The sequence below is a fragment of the Enoplosus armatus genome, chromosome 7 (genome assembly GCF_043641665.1).
Source record: "Enoplosus armatus isolate fEnoArm2 chromosome 7, fEnoArm2.hap1, whole genome shotgun sequence".
Classification (NCBI taxonomy): Eukaryota; Metazoa; Chordata; class Actinopteri; order Centrarchiformes; family Enoplosidae; genus Enoplosus; species Enoplosus armatus.
Window position 1 is genome coordinate 7,571,161 of NC_092186.1, and position 17,436 is coordinate 7,588,596.

Genomic DNA, 17,436 nt, shown 5'->3' on the forward strand with positions numbered 1-17,436 from the left:
TTTTTTATTAACTTTCAAGAAAAGTTATTGTTTTCACAGGATCCTATTTGCCTTATTAGTCATTCGTTTGATACTCATTCAAGTAAAGTAAAGCTGTGTATTGGTCGGCCGAAAACACGGTACAAAGGCTTCCACGATAAGTCCACGGTCGGCTTGTGGTTGCTATGGGAAATGTCCACAGCAACAGTCCCATTGGGGGTGGAGACTAGAACCGTCAGTCACCGTGATGATGGACAGCTGTATAAACCAATTCACGATCGAGAAATATGTAGGTGGCCAATGAAAATGCAGCAAAAAGAGAGCTGTAGTTAGATAGAGAGCGCGAGGGCAGTGGCAAGTACCAGAGCCTGTGAGAGACAGCGGCGAAAAAGACTAATGGTAAGACAAGTATCAGCCACCGAAAAGCATTTACATACCGCTACCTAGTGAGCTGTGTTGATAATATTACTCAGAGCTGCGTGCAGTCACTGGGCATATATTTTATGTAGGGTGGTCTTGGTCTTCCATCTTCGTCCAGCTACTATGTAGTTAACGGTAACGTTAGCTATCTTGCTATCAGCTGTGTTTTCTCAGCATCACAACCCGTCTGAGGCAGACGATATATTTCTGTTTGACAACACTCCTGGATGGAACTAACATATTTATAGGCTGACACACAATCGTGATTATTGAAGTCAACAGTATTGGACCAAAGTATTACCTTTTGCTAAACTACTGGCTTTTATCCCTTAGCTTTATGACCAAAGCCTAGCCAGCTCGAGCACAGCGTTGCAATGTGTTCCTTGATCTCTTTGCAGACCCAGCATGAGGAGCCAGCCCTTCCACTGACATGGACAAGTACGAAAAGGTGAAGAAAATTGGGGAAGGATCATTTGGAAAGGCCATCCTCGTGAAATCCAAAGAGGATGGACACCAATATGTCATCAAGGAGATTGGCATATCTGGAGTAAGCTCTTATGCATACTGTCCCACCAGCTTCACATTTCACTGCTAATGTGAGCTCCCTTTTACTACCTCACTCTTCCAAATTCTCTGTTTCTTATTTTGACAGATGTCAAGTAAAGAGAGGCAGGAATCTCGAAAAGAGGTTGCCGTTCTTGCCAACATGAGTCATCCCAACATTGTCCAGTATAAGGAGTCCTTTGAAGGTATTCACACAATCCAAACATGTTAGCCGTTAGTTGAAAGAACCACAGAGTTAATCTCTTGCAGTTATATCCTGATGGACACAATATAATGTGTTCATTGTAACTTTTTAGAGGGGGGCTGCCTGTATATTGTGATGGACTACTGTGAGGGAGGAGACCTCTTCAAGAAGATCAACTCTCAGAAAGGAGTACTGTTCTCAGAAGAGCAAGTAAGCCACTAACTCTTTGAGACAATCACGAATGTTTAGGATGCATGTTTAGGACATACCTGTTGACAGAGTGAAACAGTGTACAACATGTGGATTGAATTGATCATGTAGCTTTTAATGTTTTTTTTCTTTGGGTTGTTCAGCCATTAGAAATACAAATGATGTAGATGAGAAGTTGATACTCTGTGATCACAATCTTTTCCCTTTCCTAGATCTTGGATTGGTTCGTGCAGATTTGCCTGGCACTGAAGCATGTCCATGATCGAAAAATCCTCCACAGGGACATCAAATCACAGGTACCGCTCCACCACAAGATCTCGCCTCAATGATGGTAAGTCGTTTATTTGCCATGTAGTGACATTTCTTTTCATAATATCTGCATAGAACATCTTTTTGACAAAAGATGGGACTGTACAGCTTGGAGACTTTGGAATTGCCAGGGTGCTGAACAGGTATGTGAAATGTCATCTGAAAAGATCTGTAGATCTCTATAAAGCCAAGGTTTGGGAATAGAAATGCATTATACAATTAGCTTTCCTTTCTCTTCTCATTTTCAGCACTGTAGAACTGGCAAGAACATGCATAGGAACACCATATTACCTATCACCAGAGATCTGCGAAAATAAACCGTACAACAACAAAAGGTACTAACTTGATGTTCTGGAAAACCATGATTTTAGTGTTTGTCTCATTTGTGGTGTAATTTAATATTTAATCCAGGATACAAGTCCTGTCCCACCAAGTTGTGAATCATGCAGGATTAGGTGGTGGCTGCTGGGTGATGTAAAGGTATCATGTCTCCTCTTTATCGAGTGGACCTGCTTGTCCATTGCTACAGCAGGAAGCTAGTATTGATTTCCTCTTTATCTATGTTAAGTATGTAATCTAACCCACTTTAGTTACAACCAATGAAGTAAATTTAGCAGTGTGTTCCACATGGAGGTTTCTCAGCCATGAAGTCCTTTTTTCACCAGTCAATGATAAAGAAACACTTTGCAAGTGACTGTTGATACCTTGTTGAATAGATGTAAAGCTACCCCAGAACTTATCCCTGCTTGTCCATTTGTATGCTCTCTCCTCTCACTTTCCCTACTTTCCCTCCCTCTGCAGTGATATTTGGGCCCTAGGGTGTGTCCTATATGAAATGTGCACTCTTAAGCATGCCGTAAGTATTCTGTCTGTGAGCTGTTTACTAATTAATGTAGATTTGATGTATCTTATGCAGCATTGCGATGCTCTCTCACATACTGATTTTGATCTCTTCCCTGTATGTACTGTATGTATAATGGTTGACAAACTAAGTTTCAGAGAATTAGTCATTTTTCCTTGAGTCTTTTAATCAAATCTGTAACTCTTCATAGTCTCAACCACTCCCTTAACAACCCCTGCTTTACACCATCATTGCTTATGATCCAGTACAATTTCCCTCAGTCATTTCTCTGCAGTGGTTACAAACATGTTTTACGTGTATTTCTCCTCAGTTTGAGGCTGGCAACATGAAGAACCTAGTTCTGAAGATCATCCGTGGCTCATACCCTCCCGTGTCTGTTCACTACTCCCAAGAACTGCGCTCTCTCTTGGCACAGCTGTTTAAACGCAACCCCCGAGAGAGGCCTTCAGTCAGCAGCATACTGGACAAAGCTTTCCTGACCTGTAGGATAGAGAGGTTCCTCACCCCACAGGTAGAGCACACAGCCAGTTGTATATAATGCAGACTGAATTTACATAAACCAGACTGTGTTCAGTCAGAGTAAACAACATTTATTCTCTTCTGATTCCAGATCATTGCTCAGGAATTCCGCCATACTTTCCTTCACAAGCAGCCTAAAGTGGGGGTGGTGCAGGGGCCACCAGGTAAGCCAATAGGGTTTTTCCATAGCAGGGGAGGTAGTCACGCTGAGCCATGCTGTGAACAGCTAAACAGTTGTGCCGCACTGGTACAGTGTGTTTTTCCACTGCACAGCACAGTGAGGGAAAGTTGTTTACCTTGACGACATGTTGGAGGCGTGCTGGTCGCTGCTGAGGACACAGTTAAGGGGAGGAGGCTGTCACAGGTTATCAGGCAGGACCACAGCAGTGTGGCTCAGCACAGCTATCCCCTGCTGTCATCACAGCTCAAGTGTACCGACCCTTAAAAACCCTTGAACTGTTAGCTTTGTGCAAATCTGTCCACCACAGCTTCCTTTTTATTTACTACCAGTCACCAAATCCAAAAGGTTTTAGTCTTACACATCGGGGCTTTAACCCCCCCTATTATGTTTAAAGAAAATGACATGCATTATGTTTAAATACACTCTAAAACAGAAAACAGGCAAAGAATCAGCTCAAATGAGTAAAACTTGATCATTTGATACATACATTGTGTTAGTAAGTTAGTTAGTTAAACAGCATTTAGAGCATCGAGAGCATAGAGTATTTTTTACGTCTTGTTTATTTGATTGCATTGCACATTTGCACATTGTCCTTGCTATTGAATACTGATTTGGATGAATGTTTTTGTATTTTTTTTACTTGTGCGACTAGCCAAGCGTTCTGCCCCTGGCTCCATACCACTCGCCCCAGCTCAGAAGATTACCAAACCAGCCAGCAAATATGGAGTGCCTTTAACTGTGAGGAAGGTGTCGGTTGCAGCCAAAAAGCCTGCAGAGAGGAAACCAGCTGTAAAGCACAAACCGGTTAGTAGATTGTTGATGTTGATGACAAGTTGCTTCACTTTACTACCCTAACCCTTTTTTTTTTTGCACTGGGTGTAAAAAAAAAAAAGCCCTTTTTGATGTGGAGCTCCTAGTCCAGGCATGTCGGAGGCCTCTCCCATCAGTGTGAGTGTGTTTTTGCATCATAGTGTGTTTGCAACCTCTGAACCCCAGTGTCATATGTTGCTCAGGCCCCTCTCCCAGCAGCCCCCCAGAGAAGAGTGAGTCAAGTGGAGGAAGAGAGGAAAAAACATGAGGTACAGCTGAGAGCCCCACATAACTTGACCTTACTATTAGATTTCCCTCTCTTTTCTCTTCCCATTTACTCACACATGGAGGTCCCCTTCCTACCAGCATTTTTTAGTTTTCCTCCCTCTCATTACACTTGATCCCTATACTCACCCGTTTTCTGCTCCCGGCCCATTCGGAGAGTTGTGCCTGATTTTTTAGCTTTCTCTGTTAACCAGCCTTTCCCGCCTCACCTAACCTGCCCAGTGACAGAGCAGTCCTGCTGCCTCAAAGCGGGTTTCTTTTAAGGATTCTCTTTTTGCCTCATGCTGCAGGATGGCATCAGAAAGAAAAAGATGGAGCTGATTGAGAAAGAAAGGAAACAGAGAGAGCAGGTGGGTGAATGGTTCAGTCCCTCTGTAAAAGTTTCTAGTTGTTGCACTGTCAGTAGTTTCCTGATCTGTGTTGCCTTCCGATGTTCCAGTTGAAAGCGGACCAAATGAAGAGATATGAAAAGGAAAAGGTGGGTGTTTGTTCCTCGTGGGTATAGTTATTTCTCTTCTTCTCAAGTTTTCACTGTAGTAAGTGGGAAAAGCATTAAAGGGAAAGGGGCAATGTACTGTAAGTTTCCATCTGACACTGAAAAAATGTTCAACCTGTGATCTATAACAGATCAATCGTATAAACCAAGCCAGAGAACAAGGCTGGAAGCATGTCTTGAGTTCAAGTGGAGGTAGCAGCCCAGAGAGGAAGGTACTGGATGCTCATTTCCTTTTTTATGATACATATATATGATACAGTGTTACTCGTGCCATCTTTAACATTACAGTATTTCCACATTTTATAGTTTCATTGTTATAACATTACAAATCAGTTCACAACCACCTTTTGTCCTCTTAACTCAGTGTTTTGTAGGTGGTGGAAAGAGGGCTGTCCTAAGCTCTGTTCAGGGTCCTGCTCCAGTTCCTGTTCCATGTAAAAGCTCATATGAACACTACCACGCTGCTCTGGACCAAATGGCTAAACCACAGCCTAAAGTCGTCAGCAGGGAGAGATCCTCAGCAGGACCAGGAAGTCCCATTCGGTAAGTTCAAATGTCTCTGTATTTTTGCTGATTTTGGTGTGTTTATGAATTGTTTTAATGGCGTTGCCTCTGTGTGTGTGTGAGAAGTGTACCGGCCGGTGCTGGCCCAGTGCTGCCCAACGGCCCCGCCCGACTTCTAAACTCTGATGCAATCAAGAGAGAACTACAGAGGCTGCAGCACGTTTCGAAACAAACCCATTTTAGTAGGTCAGTCAATCAGCTTCTCCCTAATAATCAAGTGACACTACACATCTGGACTGAAGCTCTACATCCTTGCTCTTTTCACAGTGTGGAAGTGAGTATTAATGACCATATTCTCTTTACAGGCAGCGTGGTCAGATGGCTGGTGAACGGGCCTATCAGGTTGAGGAGTTTTTACAGCGGAAGAGAGAAGCCATACTCAACAAAGTTCGTGCTGAGGGACAGCTGGTACGTGTGACTTACGCTGTCATTTTAAGGGTAACTTATTGAGTATTTAGTCCTGTTACTGAAACACTGAAACCCTCCCATCATAGTGATTACGACCCCTCGCATACTGGGTATGATTTTCTATGCACAAAGTGACACTGATGCCTTTCTAGCAAATATTATGAATCTTTATGCTCCATCAAGCATTTCTTTATGTAAACACTGAATCAAATGTCTCCATGTATTATGAAAGGGTTGCCTGTACTGCCAAAGCTACTAAGCATCAGCCAAGTGTCGGCTCAAGTGTTTTTGTTTGCTGGTTTGTAACCTTGAGACCCAACCGCTCTCACTGCCAACCCCATGTGAAACCATGAACAGCCGGTTTTTCACCATGAGCTCACACAAGCCTATTGTAAACCTGCTTAGTACAAATAGCATTGAGCCAAAACAATGGAGTGGCTGGTGAAGAAAGTTGAACATATGAGAGGCCAAGTAAAGTAAAATATGTTTTTCTCATGAGTTGGTGGACCAAACCAGAACTAAAACATCAGTAAATACTGGATTAGCTTGAGAGATGCAAGACTCAAATTTGATGCCCATTTGCTTTGGTTCTGCTGGATGTGCAAGTAAGCATATGTTTGCTAAGCACATAAATCCACCTGATAAGTCAGATAAAGTTGTAGTATAGTGTAGTATAGTATATCAAAGCTGTGTTGCTGTCTATTTGTTTTGGAGTTTTTCTGACCACTAGTTGTAAAGAAATGCAACTTTAAAACAATGTAGCACACTGCATGAATAGATTTTCGGCCACTAGGGGGAGGAAGAACCCCAGAAGTCCAATATTTACTGGCCTGGTTTGGTCTTTACCAACTGGAATCAAAGAAGAAATCTGTACGCTGTAAAACAAAACAATTAGCTAAAACAGGCTAAAATACATATTGATCAATGCAACTTTACCTCCTGGCCTCCGCTCATGACTGTTGTGGCAGTTAAATGTTAAGGGCAGCGTCCTTCTAAATGTGGTTAAATTGAATGGTAAACAGGGCACTCGGCAAAACCTGTCTGCGATCTATGGAAGCCGGGCTGCTTCGCTTCGGTGCAGGGGACCCAAAGCCAACAAAGAGGAGGAGGTAGGAGCCCAGGCCTGAATGCCCAGCCTCACACTTCACCTCACCCATAGCACGTCTGGCTTGGCTCGTCTTCCTCCATATGTCTGCACAAAACTCCCTGACACACCCATAATTCAACCCAGCAGCTCGAACCCATACCCACTCCTTGCACAATGTGTGGTGTTCCACTGTCCAGTGTGAGCTGTTCTACTCTTTTATTTCGCCTCCCAATAATGGCTGTTGTTATTTACAACAATAAATACCATTTGTTTTTGTTTGTTTATTGTGCACAATGTCCCATTTCAAATAACAACACCACCTCAGTTTTGAGTTGTGTATTGCAGCTTTTTTTGCTTTGAATGGAATACGTAAATTTATTCATCTATATTGAGCTGTTAACTGCAAAATGTGTTATTTTTATTCTGGCTGAATGGCTGATGTGTTAATGTACAGATGCTAACATATTGCTGTGTTGTCTTTTAAAAGTGCTGCCTATGTATGTGATTTTTCTTTTGTGTGATTGTGACCACAGGTATCAGTGCTGTATTCTACTTGCTCTGTGTGTTTCTGTGAAGGTGGTGTCTAGCATACAGTATGTAACATTTCTTCACGTGTTCTCAGGAGTACTTGTCAAGACTGAGGCAGATCCGCTTGCAGAACTTCAATGAGCGTCAGCAGATCAAAGCCCGCCTCAGAGGAGAGAAGGTACAGTCCTCCACTCTCAGATTCTGAGAGCACCGTTTTTTTTTAATGAGCGTTTTCAGTTTTGTCTGACACTTCGTCTTCTGGCTGTTGTTGGGTGTGTGTGTGTTTCAGTATGACAGTGATGGTTCTGACAGCCAGGAGTCCAGTGAGGAGGCAGAGCTCAGGAGAAAGAAGATAGAAGCTTTAAAAGTGAGTCTATAATCAATCCTGCAGTGTAGAGAGTTCAAAGCCTCGCTGCTGCATTCTGCTTCACCTACACAGAGAGTGTGAGTCTGAGTGAGACGAACAAAAACAGTCATCAATTGTCTTAATGAGATGACATAATCTTTTTTAGAGGTAAAATAGACTGCCATGTGATGGAACTCCTCTTATGTTGATCGCCTCAGAAATTCTTCTTGGTTTGTATGTATATATGTACCTGCCAGGCCCAAGCAAATGCCCGTGCTGCCGTGCTGAAAGAGCAACTAGAGAAGAAGAGGAAAGAAGCATATGAGAGAGAAAAGAGAGTTTGGGAGGACCATGTAAGCTCTTTGCTCCACCCTAACATTCCTCAGTCAATACGATTACTTGGCCGTACTGGTGCATTAGTATAAGTGAAGTCTAATCTTGGGTATTGTGTATCGTGGAAGCTTGCAGCTCGGGGGGTGAAGGTTGGCATGGCAGCAGGAAGCGTAGCAGCGTCTGCGGCAGTATCAGTAGCAGTATCATCTACCTCAGAGAGTCCTCTTCCTCAGCCCAGTCCCTCTCAGCCAGACCCGGCTGCCAAAGCTCCAGCCCTACCTGAACCCAAACCCTCCACCCCAGCTATATCCATGACTGCCGCCCTGAAGAATGTTGGAGCAGTCAGTATACATTTACAAAGCCTATCACACCCTACGTTAAAGTGTTGTTTGAGTATATAAGAATACATATTCCTGAGCTATATCAATTTTGCATTTTGTATTCGGTAGACTACTCCACTAAAAGAAAGCCTGCCTGAGCCTGAGACCACTACAGGCATCCAGGTGAGTGTGTGACATGTCAATAATCATTGACAGTTCCCTGATTTAAGATATAGAAAGTTAATGCTAACGCTTTTCACGTAACAGAGTGAGAAAAAGCAGATCCTGCGCAGACTCAACCAGAACCTAAAAACCCAGAGCCCAGTGGAGGAGGTGGAGGAGTCGCTTCCACCCCTTGCACATCAACCAAGTCCTGCACCCCAACAGAACCAGTCAAACACAGAGAAACTTCCCTATTCCAATGGAGACCGGAAGAAGTGGGATGCAGCAGAACTGCCTGTACTTCCCGTTGCTCAGCAAACCTTAGGGGAAACCTGTGCCTCAACAACCAGTAAGTCGTACCCTTCGCAGGACAAAACCCTGGAGTTCCATATGTTAAGAAGTTAAATTTACAAGATTATATTGTTACTGTTTTGTGTGCTATACGCTGATGAAGTTTACATGTTGGTAAACTTACAGTATCTTCATAGGGTAGTCTTTTGTAGTGTTTGCTGATTTAGAATAGAAAGTAAGAAAGAAATAGTTTTGCTTGCCTTTATATAGTAAGTAATAATAATAATAATACCACATGTCAGTATTTGTGCTGTGGAAATTTCATCATCATTGAAATTAGCTTTGCAAAGAATTTATACACATTAGTCCTTCTATTTAAAGGTTTTGAAAGAAACTTTGCTCAGTTGGATGTTTTTCTCCCCACCCCCCAATATTCTCTCACCAGCGGCCTCTGTGTCTCCAGAAGATCGGCCATCTTCTGGTGGAGACAGGAAGAAATGGGAGGCAGGAGTTCCACTTATCCTCTCTGTAGCTCAACAAACTCTAGAGCAGACGTGCATCACGACCATTGGTGAGTTACCAAGCGCACATTTCCTGAATAATCACAGCAATCAGCAGCAGGCACCTAAAAAGTATGTCCTCTCTGTCTCTGTCTCAGAGCAAACAGCAGGTGAAGTCATACAGATGGATGTCCCCCAAAAAGAAGCTCCCAGGAAGGTGTGGGGAGTGAGTCCAGACTCTCGGGTGCTGAGAGTACTTCAGGAGGCAGAGCTTCAGCCTCTCACCCAGCAGCTGGAGAATGTCACCATCTGCGAGGAAGAGCTTTGTACCCCTGGTTAGTCTTCAGCCTTCATCTTCGCACTATCCAAAAGTACAAGCAGTACTAACAGTGTAAACCATAAAGCATTATTCAGCTATTTTCAACCTGGTCTTTGTCTTGAAGTTTGACATTATCATTGTAAGTATTAAGAGTTTTGTCACTCTTCTCTGCATTTGATGGAATATACTGTCAAAGAAAGTCAAACAACATTTGATTAAAACATGCCAGATGTGTGTAGTCCAACTTAGTTTATCAGTTGGTCACAACGGCTTGAGAACATACAGAACTATGTCATTAGGACATTTGTTCAGTGGTTTAATTTTTACTTACTGATGATACCATATTTATCCCCAGATAAGCCTGACCAGACAGCAGCAGCTGAGCTTGTGAAGACGCCTAAAGAAGTGTTGCCGTCTGCTGTGGTCCAGAGCCCAGAGGTTCACAAGGAAAGTGCCGGCACCAAAGAGGCCTCACATCGGGAAACGTCTGTGGCCGGTGCAGCAGAAAGAGTGACACTGCCACCCAATCTCACTGAGACTCAGGGTTAGTAAGGACACTCCACCTGATATTGATTGAATATCTCAGCTCCTCCATTTGAAAGAATATTCTCAGTATAATGCAATCCTATCTGGTCTGAATTCTTCCAGATCCAGCAGACGTGGAGTCAGTGGTTTTGGAGGAGACACCTAGACAGGCCTCACCTCCCCCAGCTGGTGTGCAGAAGGCATGGGAGCAGGAAGCCCAACAGCCAATGTGACTATTCATCTGTATTATTAATATTATTATTATATTAAGAAAGAAATCTGCCGTGTCACACTTAAATGAAGTGTCAGTCATTGTTTACTCACCCCAGTATGTACCCAATGTCTTAACAGTTAACAAGACCATTGTGTTACCACTGCAATAGAAACATAGCAGTGCATTTTTGTATTTCTGGAGTGAAGAATTTCTTTAATACATTTAAAGACATGATATATGTATGTGTATTTTTCTTGTAGGCCACCAGAGGGTATCACAAGACCAGCAGGCACTAAGGAGGTTGAGAAAAGTGCAGAGAAACCAACTGAATCCTCCGGTGAGGTTAACTTTTAGTGAGTCAAAGCCGTTTTCTTTTGGGGGTTTTTCCCCATGATTATTTATCTTAATTAAATCTGCCCTCTCCCCCTCCCCTTTCCCAGGTTCCCAGGCACAGTGTGAGGAGCCGCTGTTTATGAAATTGTGTTCCCCAGCCCACCGACGCACTGCTGCCCTTGCAGTCCTCTCAGCCCAGTCCTCCATGGATGAATCATCCTCCTCTCTGGCCTCTCGCTCACGCTCCGTCTCACCTCTGCGCTCCAAACACCACGACGCCCTCCTCATTGGTCTCTCTACGGGCATGTTTGACGCCAACAACCCCAAGGTGATTACTGGCTGAACTTGAGTGAAAAAACACACTTTTGTTTTGTTTTGTTTTTTTTACTCTAAATGGCACAGCATTATGAGGACAGGTCTAATGGTAATTATCTAAAGACAGTATGTGATCTGTGACATTCTTTGATGCGATCAGGTGAACGGCTGTTTCAGGAGTTGAGGAAATTCACACTTTTGTTCTTGTGCCTGGTGCGATGTGGAGGCTTGTGTGGTATTTTTAGGTAGGATTTCAGTCTTCTTGATTAATGAGGGGGTCTGGAATAGAGCCAGAGCCATTAATCACATAGTCGGAACCTGCAGTGGGTCTGATAGGACAGAAAGAGCATCCATCAACCTATATCTTTCATAACCTTCATCAGGGACATTGGGATCTGCAGAACCTAGAATATGAATGTGGTGGGTTTTGTCAGTGTGCATTTTTTTAGGCTTTGGTTGTTCCTCGCTTTTTCTGAAAGTTATTTACTATAAAGAATTTCTGCTAGTTACATATTCTAGATTTCTTGTGTGTCACAATACCAGAGCCTATTCAATTTTCCTTTCCAGTGTTGTCACAAGAACTTCTTCCTCTTTTTTTTCTTGCAATCTATCATGTGTATTAATCAAGACTTCCTGCCAGAGCCCCATCAAAATATTGTACATGTCGCTCTGTTTGCATTGTACCGTCAGATGCTGCGGACATGCTCTCTACCAGACCTGAGTCGTCTCTTCAGCTCTCAGCAGGACTCTGCAGTGGCTACGGATGCCACTGTTGCCCCAGACAACAACCTGGAAATCGAGGACCTGGATGAGGCAGCTAAAGATGCCGAACAGTCGGAGACGGAAGAGTAAGACAAACGCAGATGAAATCTCACAAGCAAAAATGAAAATGCTTGGGCCACATTGTATGATTTATGATACGAACTGCTCCAGTCTAAATAAGGCTGGTAATTTAACAGTGGCCGATATCTTGTCATACCCTGATTCTGTCAATCCTGAGAGACAACATTAGAAAATAGCAGAGGGTTAATTTTGCTAGGAAACTATAAATATAGCCACTTGATGGCATACTGTGTGTAATAACAATATTCCCTGTTCCATAGTGCATATGAGGATGAAGACCTGCGGGACATCCGGGCCTCTATGGAGAGACTGCTGCAAGAAGAGGTTGGTGCAGGAGACTTCAATGGAAACCCTCCAGAGGGCGAAGACCAGGAGCTTTACAACAGGATAGCAGTGGAGATCGATCAGGACATCAATCGAATGGCTGTAGATGATGATGATGACGATGATGATGAAGAGGAGGACGAGGAGGAGGAAGGCGATGAGGAGGAGGAGGAGGATGAGGAATGCTCCAATGGGAGTCCTGGTGATGAGGGGGAGCTGCTTACCAATGGTGTGGGAGAGGAGAACCACAGTAATAACAGCCAGCTCAATGAAGAGTGGCATTCAGGTACGAGGAATGGAATTATGTTTAAACTTATTTGAATTCAGCTAGTATTAACGTAAGAACAAACATTAATTTACCTCTTTTGCTGACATGCTGACATGCTGACATACCCATGGTTGTTAGCCTTGCTGCATGGTAGTTTGAGGAAAGCCTGCAAACTACTTCAGCTTGTAAAAAAAAATTAATCACATTAATATTTTATGTCAGATGATTAATGTCTTTTAATAAGTGGCCGTGTGTTATTTTTGCAAACTAAGCACCTTCAGAGTGATCAACACCCAAAGTCTAACAGTATTATGAGAACTGATAAATCCTGCTGCACCGCAGATGGCAGTGGGGAGGACCAGGGTGGAGAGGCTGCGCCTCACGACAGCATCTTCAGTCGTCTGGAGGAACTTCGCTTCGACCTGGAGCAGCAGATGGGCTTCGAGAAGTTCATTGAGGCCTACAATAAGATTAAGGTATGTGTGTGTTTGGTCTCTCTCTCTCTAAATGTTTGACATCGTTAAATGCCGGAACATAAGACTAACTGAACAGGGGGTTTATTTGGCATTTAAGGCTATACATGAAGATGAAGATGAGAATATTGACCTGGGCTCCAGTTTGGTCTTCAGCATTTTAGGAACTGAGCACCAGCATCTGTATCCCAACATCCTTCATCTAGTGATGGCAGATGGCGCATACCAAGAAGGTTAGTGACAGTAGTTAGTTCTCAGTTGATTGTAGATAGTTTTATCATTTTCGACTGCATGGTGCTTTTTTATTTAACATGATTTTTTATGTCCTTTTTTTCCCCATATTTTCCTGTTTTTATTCATCTCCATTTTCCACAATACTCTTTCCTCCTTTTTGTTTTTAGGTCACTCATGTAAACCACAGAAATACATGTGTATCTCGTTTAATTGTTCTGAATTGTCCTCAGTGGTTCTCCCAGAGCTGTATCAGTGTACATTGAGTGTTTAATATAATCTGTAAAATCCTCTTTCCTTACATTGCTACCAAATCATGAAGGGACTAAGACTAAATGTGTTTCAACTTCTACAGTCTGCTTTTTCTTGCTCTGTGCCAAGTCAGTTGTCAGACTGGGGCCACAGCAGATACAGAAAGAGGTGGTGGGGGGGGTTATTTCTTTTGAATTTGACAGGTTTCCCTCAGGATGGGAGCAGTCTTCAGATAAATTCTCTTTCTGAACATCTGTATTTGACAATTCTTTTGTTTTCTATTTTTACTGTCTTCAGTAGAAGACATGGAAGATGCAAATGTCAAATATCTCCCTCGAGGACTGATCTCAAGATCTGTGAAAGATGTATCTTATGGCTCCCATCCATACAGCAATAACACTGTTAGATGCCTCAAAAATATTTTAAAATGTACTGCAATAATGCAGTATCGTCTATTGGCTACAGTGACAAATAAATGATCCATGGGATGGGTTTTAGGTAAACAGTGATGCCTGCTGTTCCCATTAAATGTCGGATTGCGTTTATGTTATGAAATGAGCATCAAGAATTAAGCCAGGTCAGCTGAACAATATGAATCCCATCTGCGTTATACACGGAAGCACTGTCATCGGTTCACCAAATCTTAAGTTTAGCTATGAGGTTAACAAGACTACAGCCGTGTTAGTGGTTCTGTGTGTTCTCGGGCACAGCCGTGCTTTGCGCTAAATGCTAATGTCAGCATAGTTAAGCATTTTAGAATGCTGACATTTGCTGATGAGCACTTAACACAAAGTACAGCTGAGTTCTGCAGGTATTTGGTAATAAACCAAAGTATTGGACAAATTAAAACATCGACCTGATGATGGCACTATATATAAGGAAAAGTGAGGGGATCAGCAAAGTTGTTACAATTGGTCTTTAGGGGCACATGAGTGTGACCTGAATTTAATGGCAATCCATCCAATATGGACATTGCAATCCCCAGAGCCAAGCCACCAGCATGGCTAAACATGGTTATGTTAAAATGTATGTTATGCCTGTTCCTAGCATTTTGGAGTCATCTACTTCTCTTATTAAGAGACATGGTCTAACCAATGACCTCTGCCTCTCTAATGAATTGTCTGTCCCAACATGATTCTCTCTCTCCTCTCTTGCTCTTTCAGATAATGATGAATAATGTTTTGTGCAGCGGAGCTGCTGGCAACCACGACAATCTGCTAGCTATCTGATGTCTTCCCATGACGCACGTCATTGGCAGAAGGATCTATGCATGAGGTGTCGCAGCCACATCTAACAGTGTTTCAGGCACACTTGCATGATGAGTAACTAGTACACTCTAGGCTGTATTTCATAATTTTGACTATCAGCACCTGACACTATTTTCTCACCAGTGTTCATTCAAAAGTGCATTATCAAATACATGTTCTTATTAACCAAAGTTAACTTCAAGGTTCTGTCAAATGTTTATGATAGTCTGTGTCTGTAAATTAATGAAACACATGTATGGTGGCGATAACATAAAGCCTGTTGTGTTCCAGTTGGTTGTTGGTTCAGTTAGAATCCGCACGGGCGTTTCATTTTGGCGGGCAAAGATCTGGTCCTCTCAGGTGCTCTCTTTCTAATGTCACATACGCAACCATAGCTTCAAAACAAAAACCAGGTCACCCTCAAAACAAATGTACCATGACTTACTCAGAACCAGTTGAACCTCCTTTTCTTACAGCTCTTTTCACCAAACAAGAAGTTGAATATGATCTAATACATTTTCCACATTTCTTACTGTTTCAGTTAACCCAATAAAAGGAATTATTGAATTAAAGAATAAAAGACTTCCAAGGTACCGTAGCAAGACTGTGGCATTAGAGTGGTGGGTGTGATGTAGTGGGCCAGGTCAGTTGTACTGATGATGTAAGCAATGGTACAGATGTTAACAATAATTCCTATTTGATTATAAATTAAATATTGTAAATCTTTATATTAAATAAACACTTTTTAAAGAACCTTTTTATTTTCCATTTATTTCCACCTCACCGCCATAAAGGCTGTGAGGTAAGTGTGGAAACATCAATGCTTTAAATGAACTGTCTTACATTATAGAATATGTTTTATTAAAGTCGGATTTTAAAAATGTGATTCTAAAGGTTTAAAATAAAATCACTGCTGTTCACGGGTCATCACACTGTGGTGCATGCGAGTACACTGGACTATTTTCATCCACAGCCCTTCAACAGACCACTCGCCCTTCTGTCAGCTTGCAAGATTTATTTGCAGTTGCAATCCCTGTGGAATAATATAACAAGAGCCTCCAGTGCTCCAACACCATGTCTGATTTAGTGTGACAGCAGAAGAGGGTGTGTTTCCTCTTGAGTTGGAGCATAACCAAGTCATTGACTGTAGCATCCTTCCAATAAGAATAAACAATCCAATTTGAGAATGGAGCTTTACAACCTTTTTATGACTTGAATGCTGCAGTAATTTAAGAATGTGTAATTGTTTCCCTCTATTCCACGAAAGTCCAGAACTAAATAATTCAGTCAACTTGTGTGAAATTAATTTCACGTGTGTGTGTGTGTGGTCATCATGTATGACAAAAATAAAATTTAATCAACAGATTTTTTGCTTTTATTTCCATGTTTTGTCTTCACTTAAACAGTTACATCAACTACAACCTAGTCGGCACTTCATTCATCTGTAGCTGTAAGTTTTCATTAGAAAGCAATGATTGCAACCTGGGAATCATTATAATTACAACTTTTAGATTGTAACAGTGGCGTTGGAGGTAATAGGGAGCAGCAGTTAGCCTCAAGGTTAGGCCAGAAATGGTGACTGAAATCATCTGTTGGGTGTTTAGCTCACAACGACCTATTTAGATCTTGCCTACTAGCTTTGATAGATGACACTGGCAGATTTCAAACACCAACCCTAGCATGAACCTGCCATTATTGACATCAAACTGTTAACTGGAAGATGCCTCTTGTCATGTGTGCTAAAATTATAGCATAATTAAATGCAAATGTGAGTGCTCAGCATGCATTTTCATGCTGAGGTTGCACATTGTATGCCATATTGAATATGCAAATGCAAAGTCAATTTCACATTAGATTTCATTTCAAATGTGGCAGGGTTATATATTGGATTACATTGTAAATATATTTAAAATGCATTTACATTTTTTTAGTTTGGAAGGAATGATGCATTTCTAATGCGGAATTGAATTAGAATTTTGATTTTGCCATACAGAACACACACATATATGGGTTCAGGCTGGTTCTGGCCTTCCATGCTTTCCTCTCTAACTTTATTTTGGCTGTTAGTCAAAGGCCAGAGAGGAATAGCACTTAGAGCTGTTACATGCTGTACACAACAGAGCAATTCATTCAATATTAATGCTGCATGTGGCGTTGTTTGTTTGTTGTTCCATTTCAGATTTAGTAATTCTGTTTTATGTCCTGCTTTGTGACTTGTATTATGCATGGGTGGTAGTTTTATCTCAACAGTGATTTGCATTTTACTTCAGAGGCATATACAGTACATGAAGGTAGGCAACTCTCTGTGATGCTGCTGTGATGGCTTTCTTTGAAGTATTTAATGAGGAGAGGATATTGCAGGCTCAGTTTGGAGTCATGGTACAGCACCATTGTTGGTTTTTGTTCATGTCTGTTTCATTAAAATGCCCACTTTTTCACTTTTAAAGTGACTGAGAGATTTGTTTTTGATTTCCCAAAATATACCTACTCAGTTCTTGTGCCTACAGCATGGTTTACAAGTTAAACAGAAAAGAAAGACATAAATAGTGGTGCGCTTAATGTCATCTTTATTAACAGAATGCAACAGATCTCTTCTTTGTTTATTTCTTTAATTCTGTTAGATATGATAACTGCACTAAAATTAGACTGGTGAGGAAAGCAAAAAGACGGCTCAGAATATGAGGTCTTATACACAGCAACCCATTTTCTCTCTCTGCTTGACATTATACTTGGG

At 42.0% G+C, this 17,436-nt stretch overlaps 1 protein-coding gene across 1 annotated transcript; it reads left to right on the forward strand.

Moving 5' to 3' along the window:
* The first annotated feature begins 829 nt into the window (after positions 1-829).
* nek1 (NIMA-related kinase 1) lies at positions 830-14,788 on the forward strand. The gene is made up of 36 exons (XM_070908709.1): positions 830-946; positions 1,052-1,148; positions 1,260-1,357; positions 1,570-1,653; positions 1,742-1,809; positions 1,915-2,001; positions 2,468-2,522; positions 2,839-3,039; positions 3,139-3,211; positions 3,881-4,032; positions 4,242-4,307; positions 4,614-4,673; positions 4,763-4,801; positions 4,951-5,031; positions 5,184-5,362; positions 5,450-5,569; positions 5,689-5,791; positions 6,814-6,900; positions 7,501-7,584; positions 7,696-7,773; positions 8,010-8,105; positions 8,214-8,426; positions 8,535-8,588; positions 8,673-8,916; positions 9,129-9,131; positions 9,304-9,429; positions 9,517-9,693; positions 10,033-10,221; positions 10,326-10,431; positions 10,677-10,758; positions 10,865-11,077; positions 11,755-11,912; positions 12,168-12,517; positions 12,842-12,975; positions 13,073-13,205; positions 14,619-14,788. The coding sequence occupies exons 1-36, from the start codon at positions 830-832 to the stop codon at positions 14,630-14,632; spliced, it is 4,221 nt and encodes a 1,406-aa protein (XP_070764810.1). The 3' UTR covers positions 14,633-14,788.
* The last annotated feature ends 2,648 nt before the right edge of the window (positions 14,789-17,436 follow it).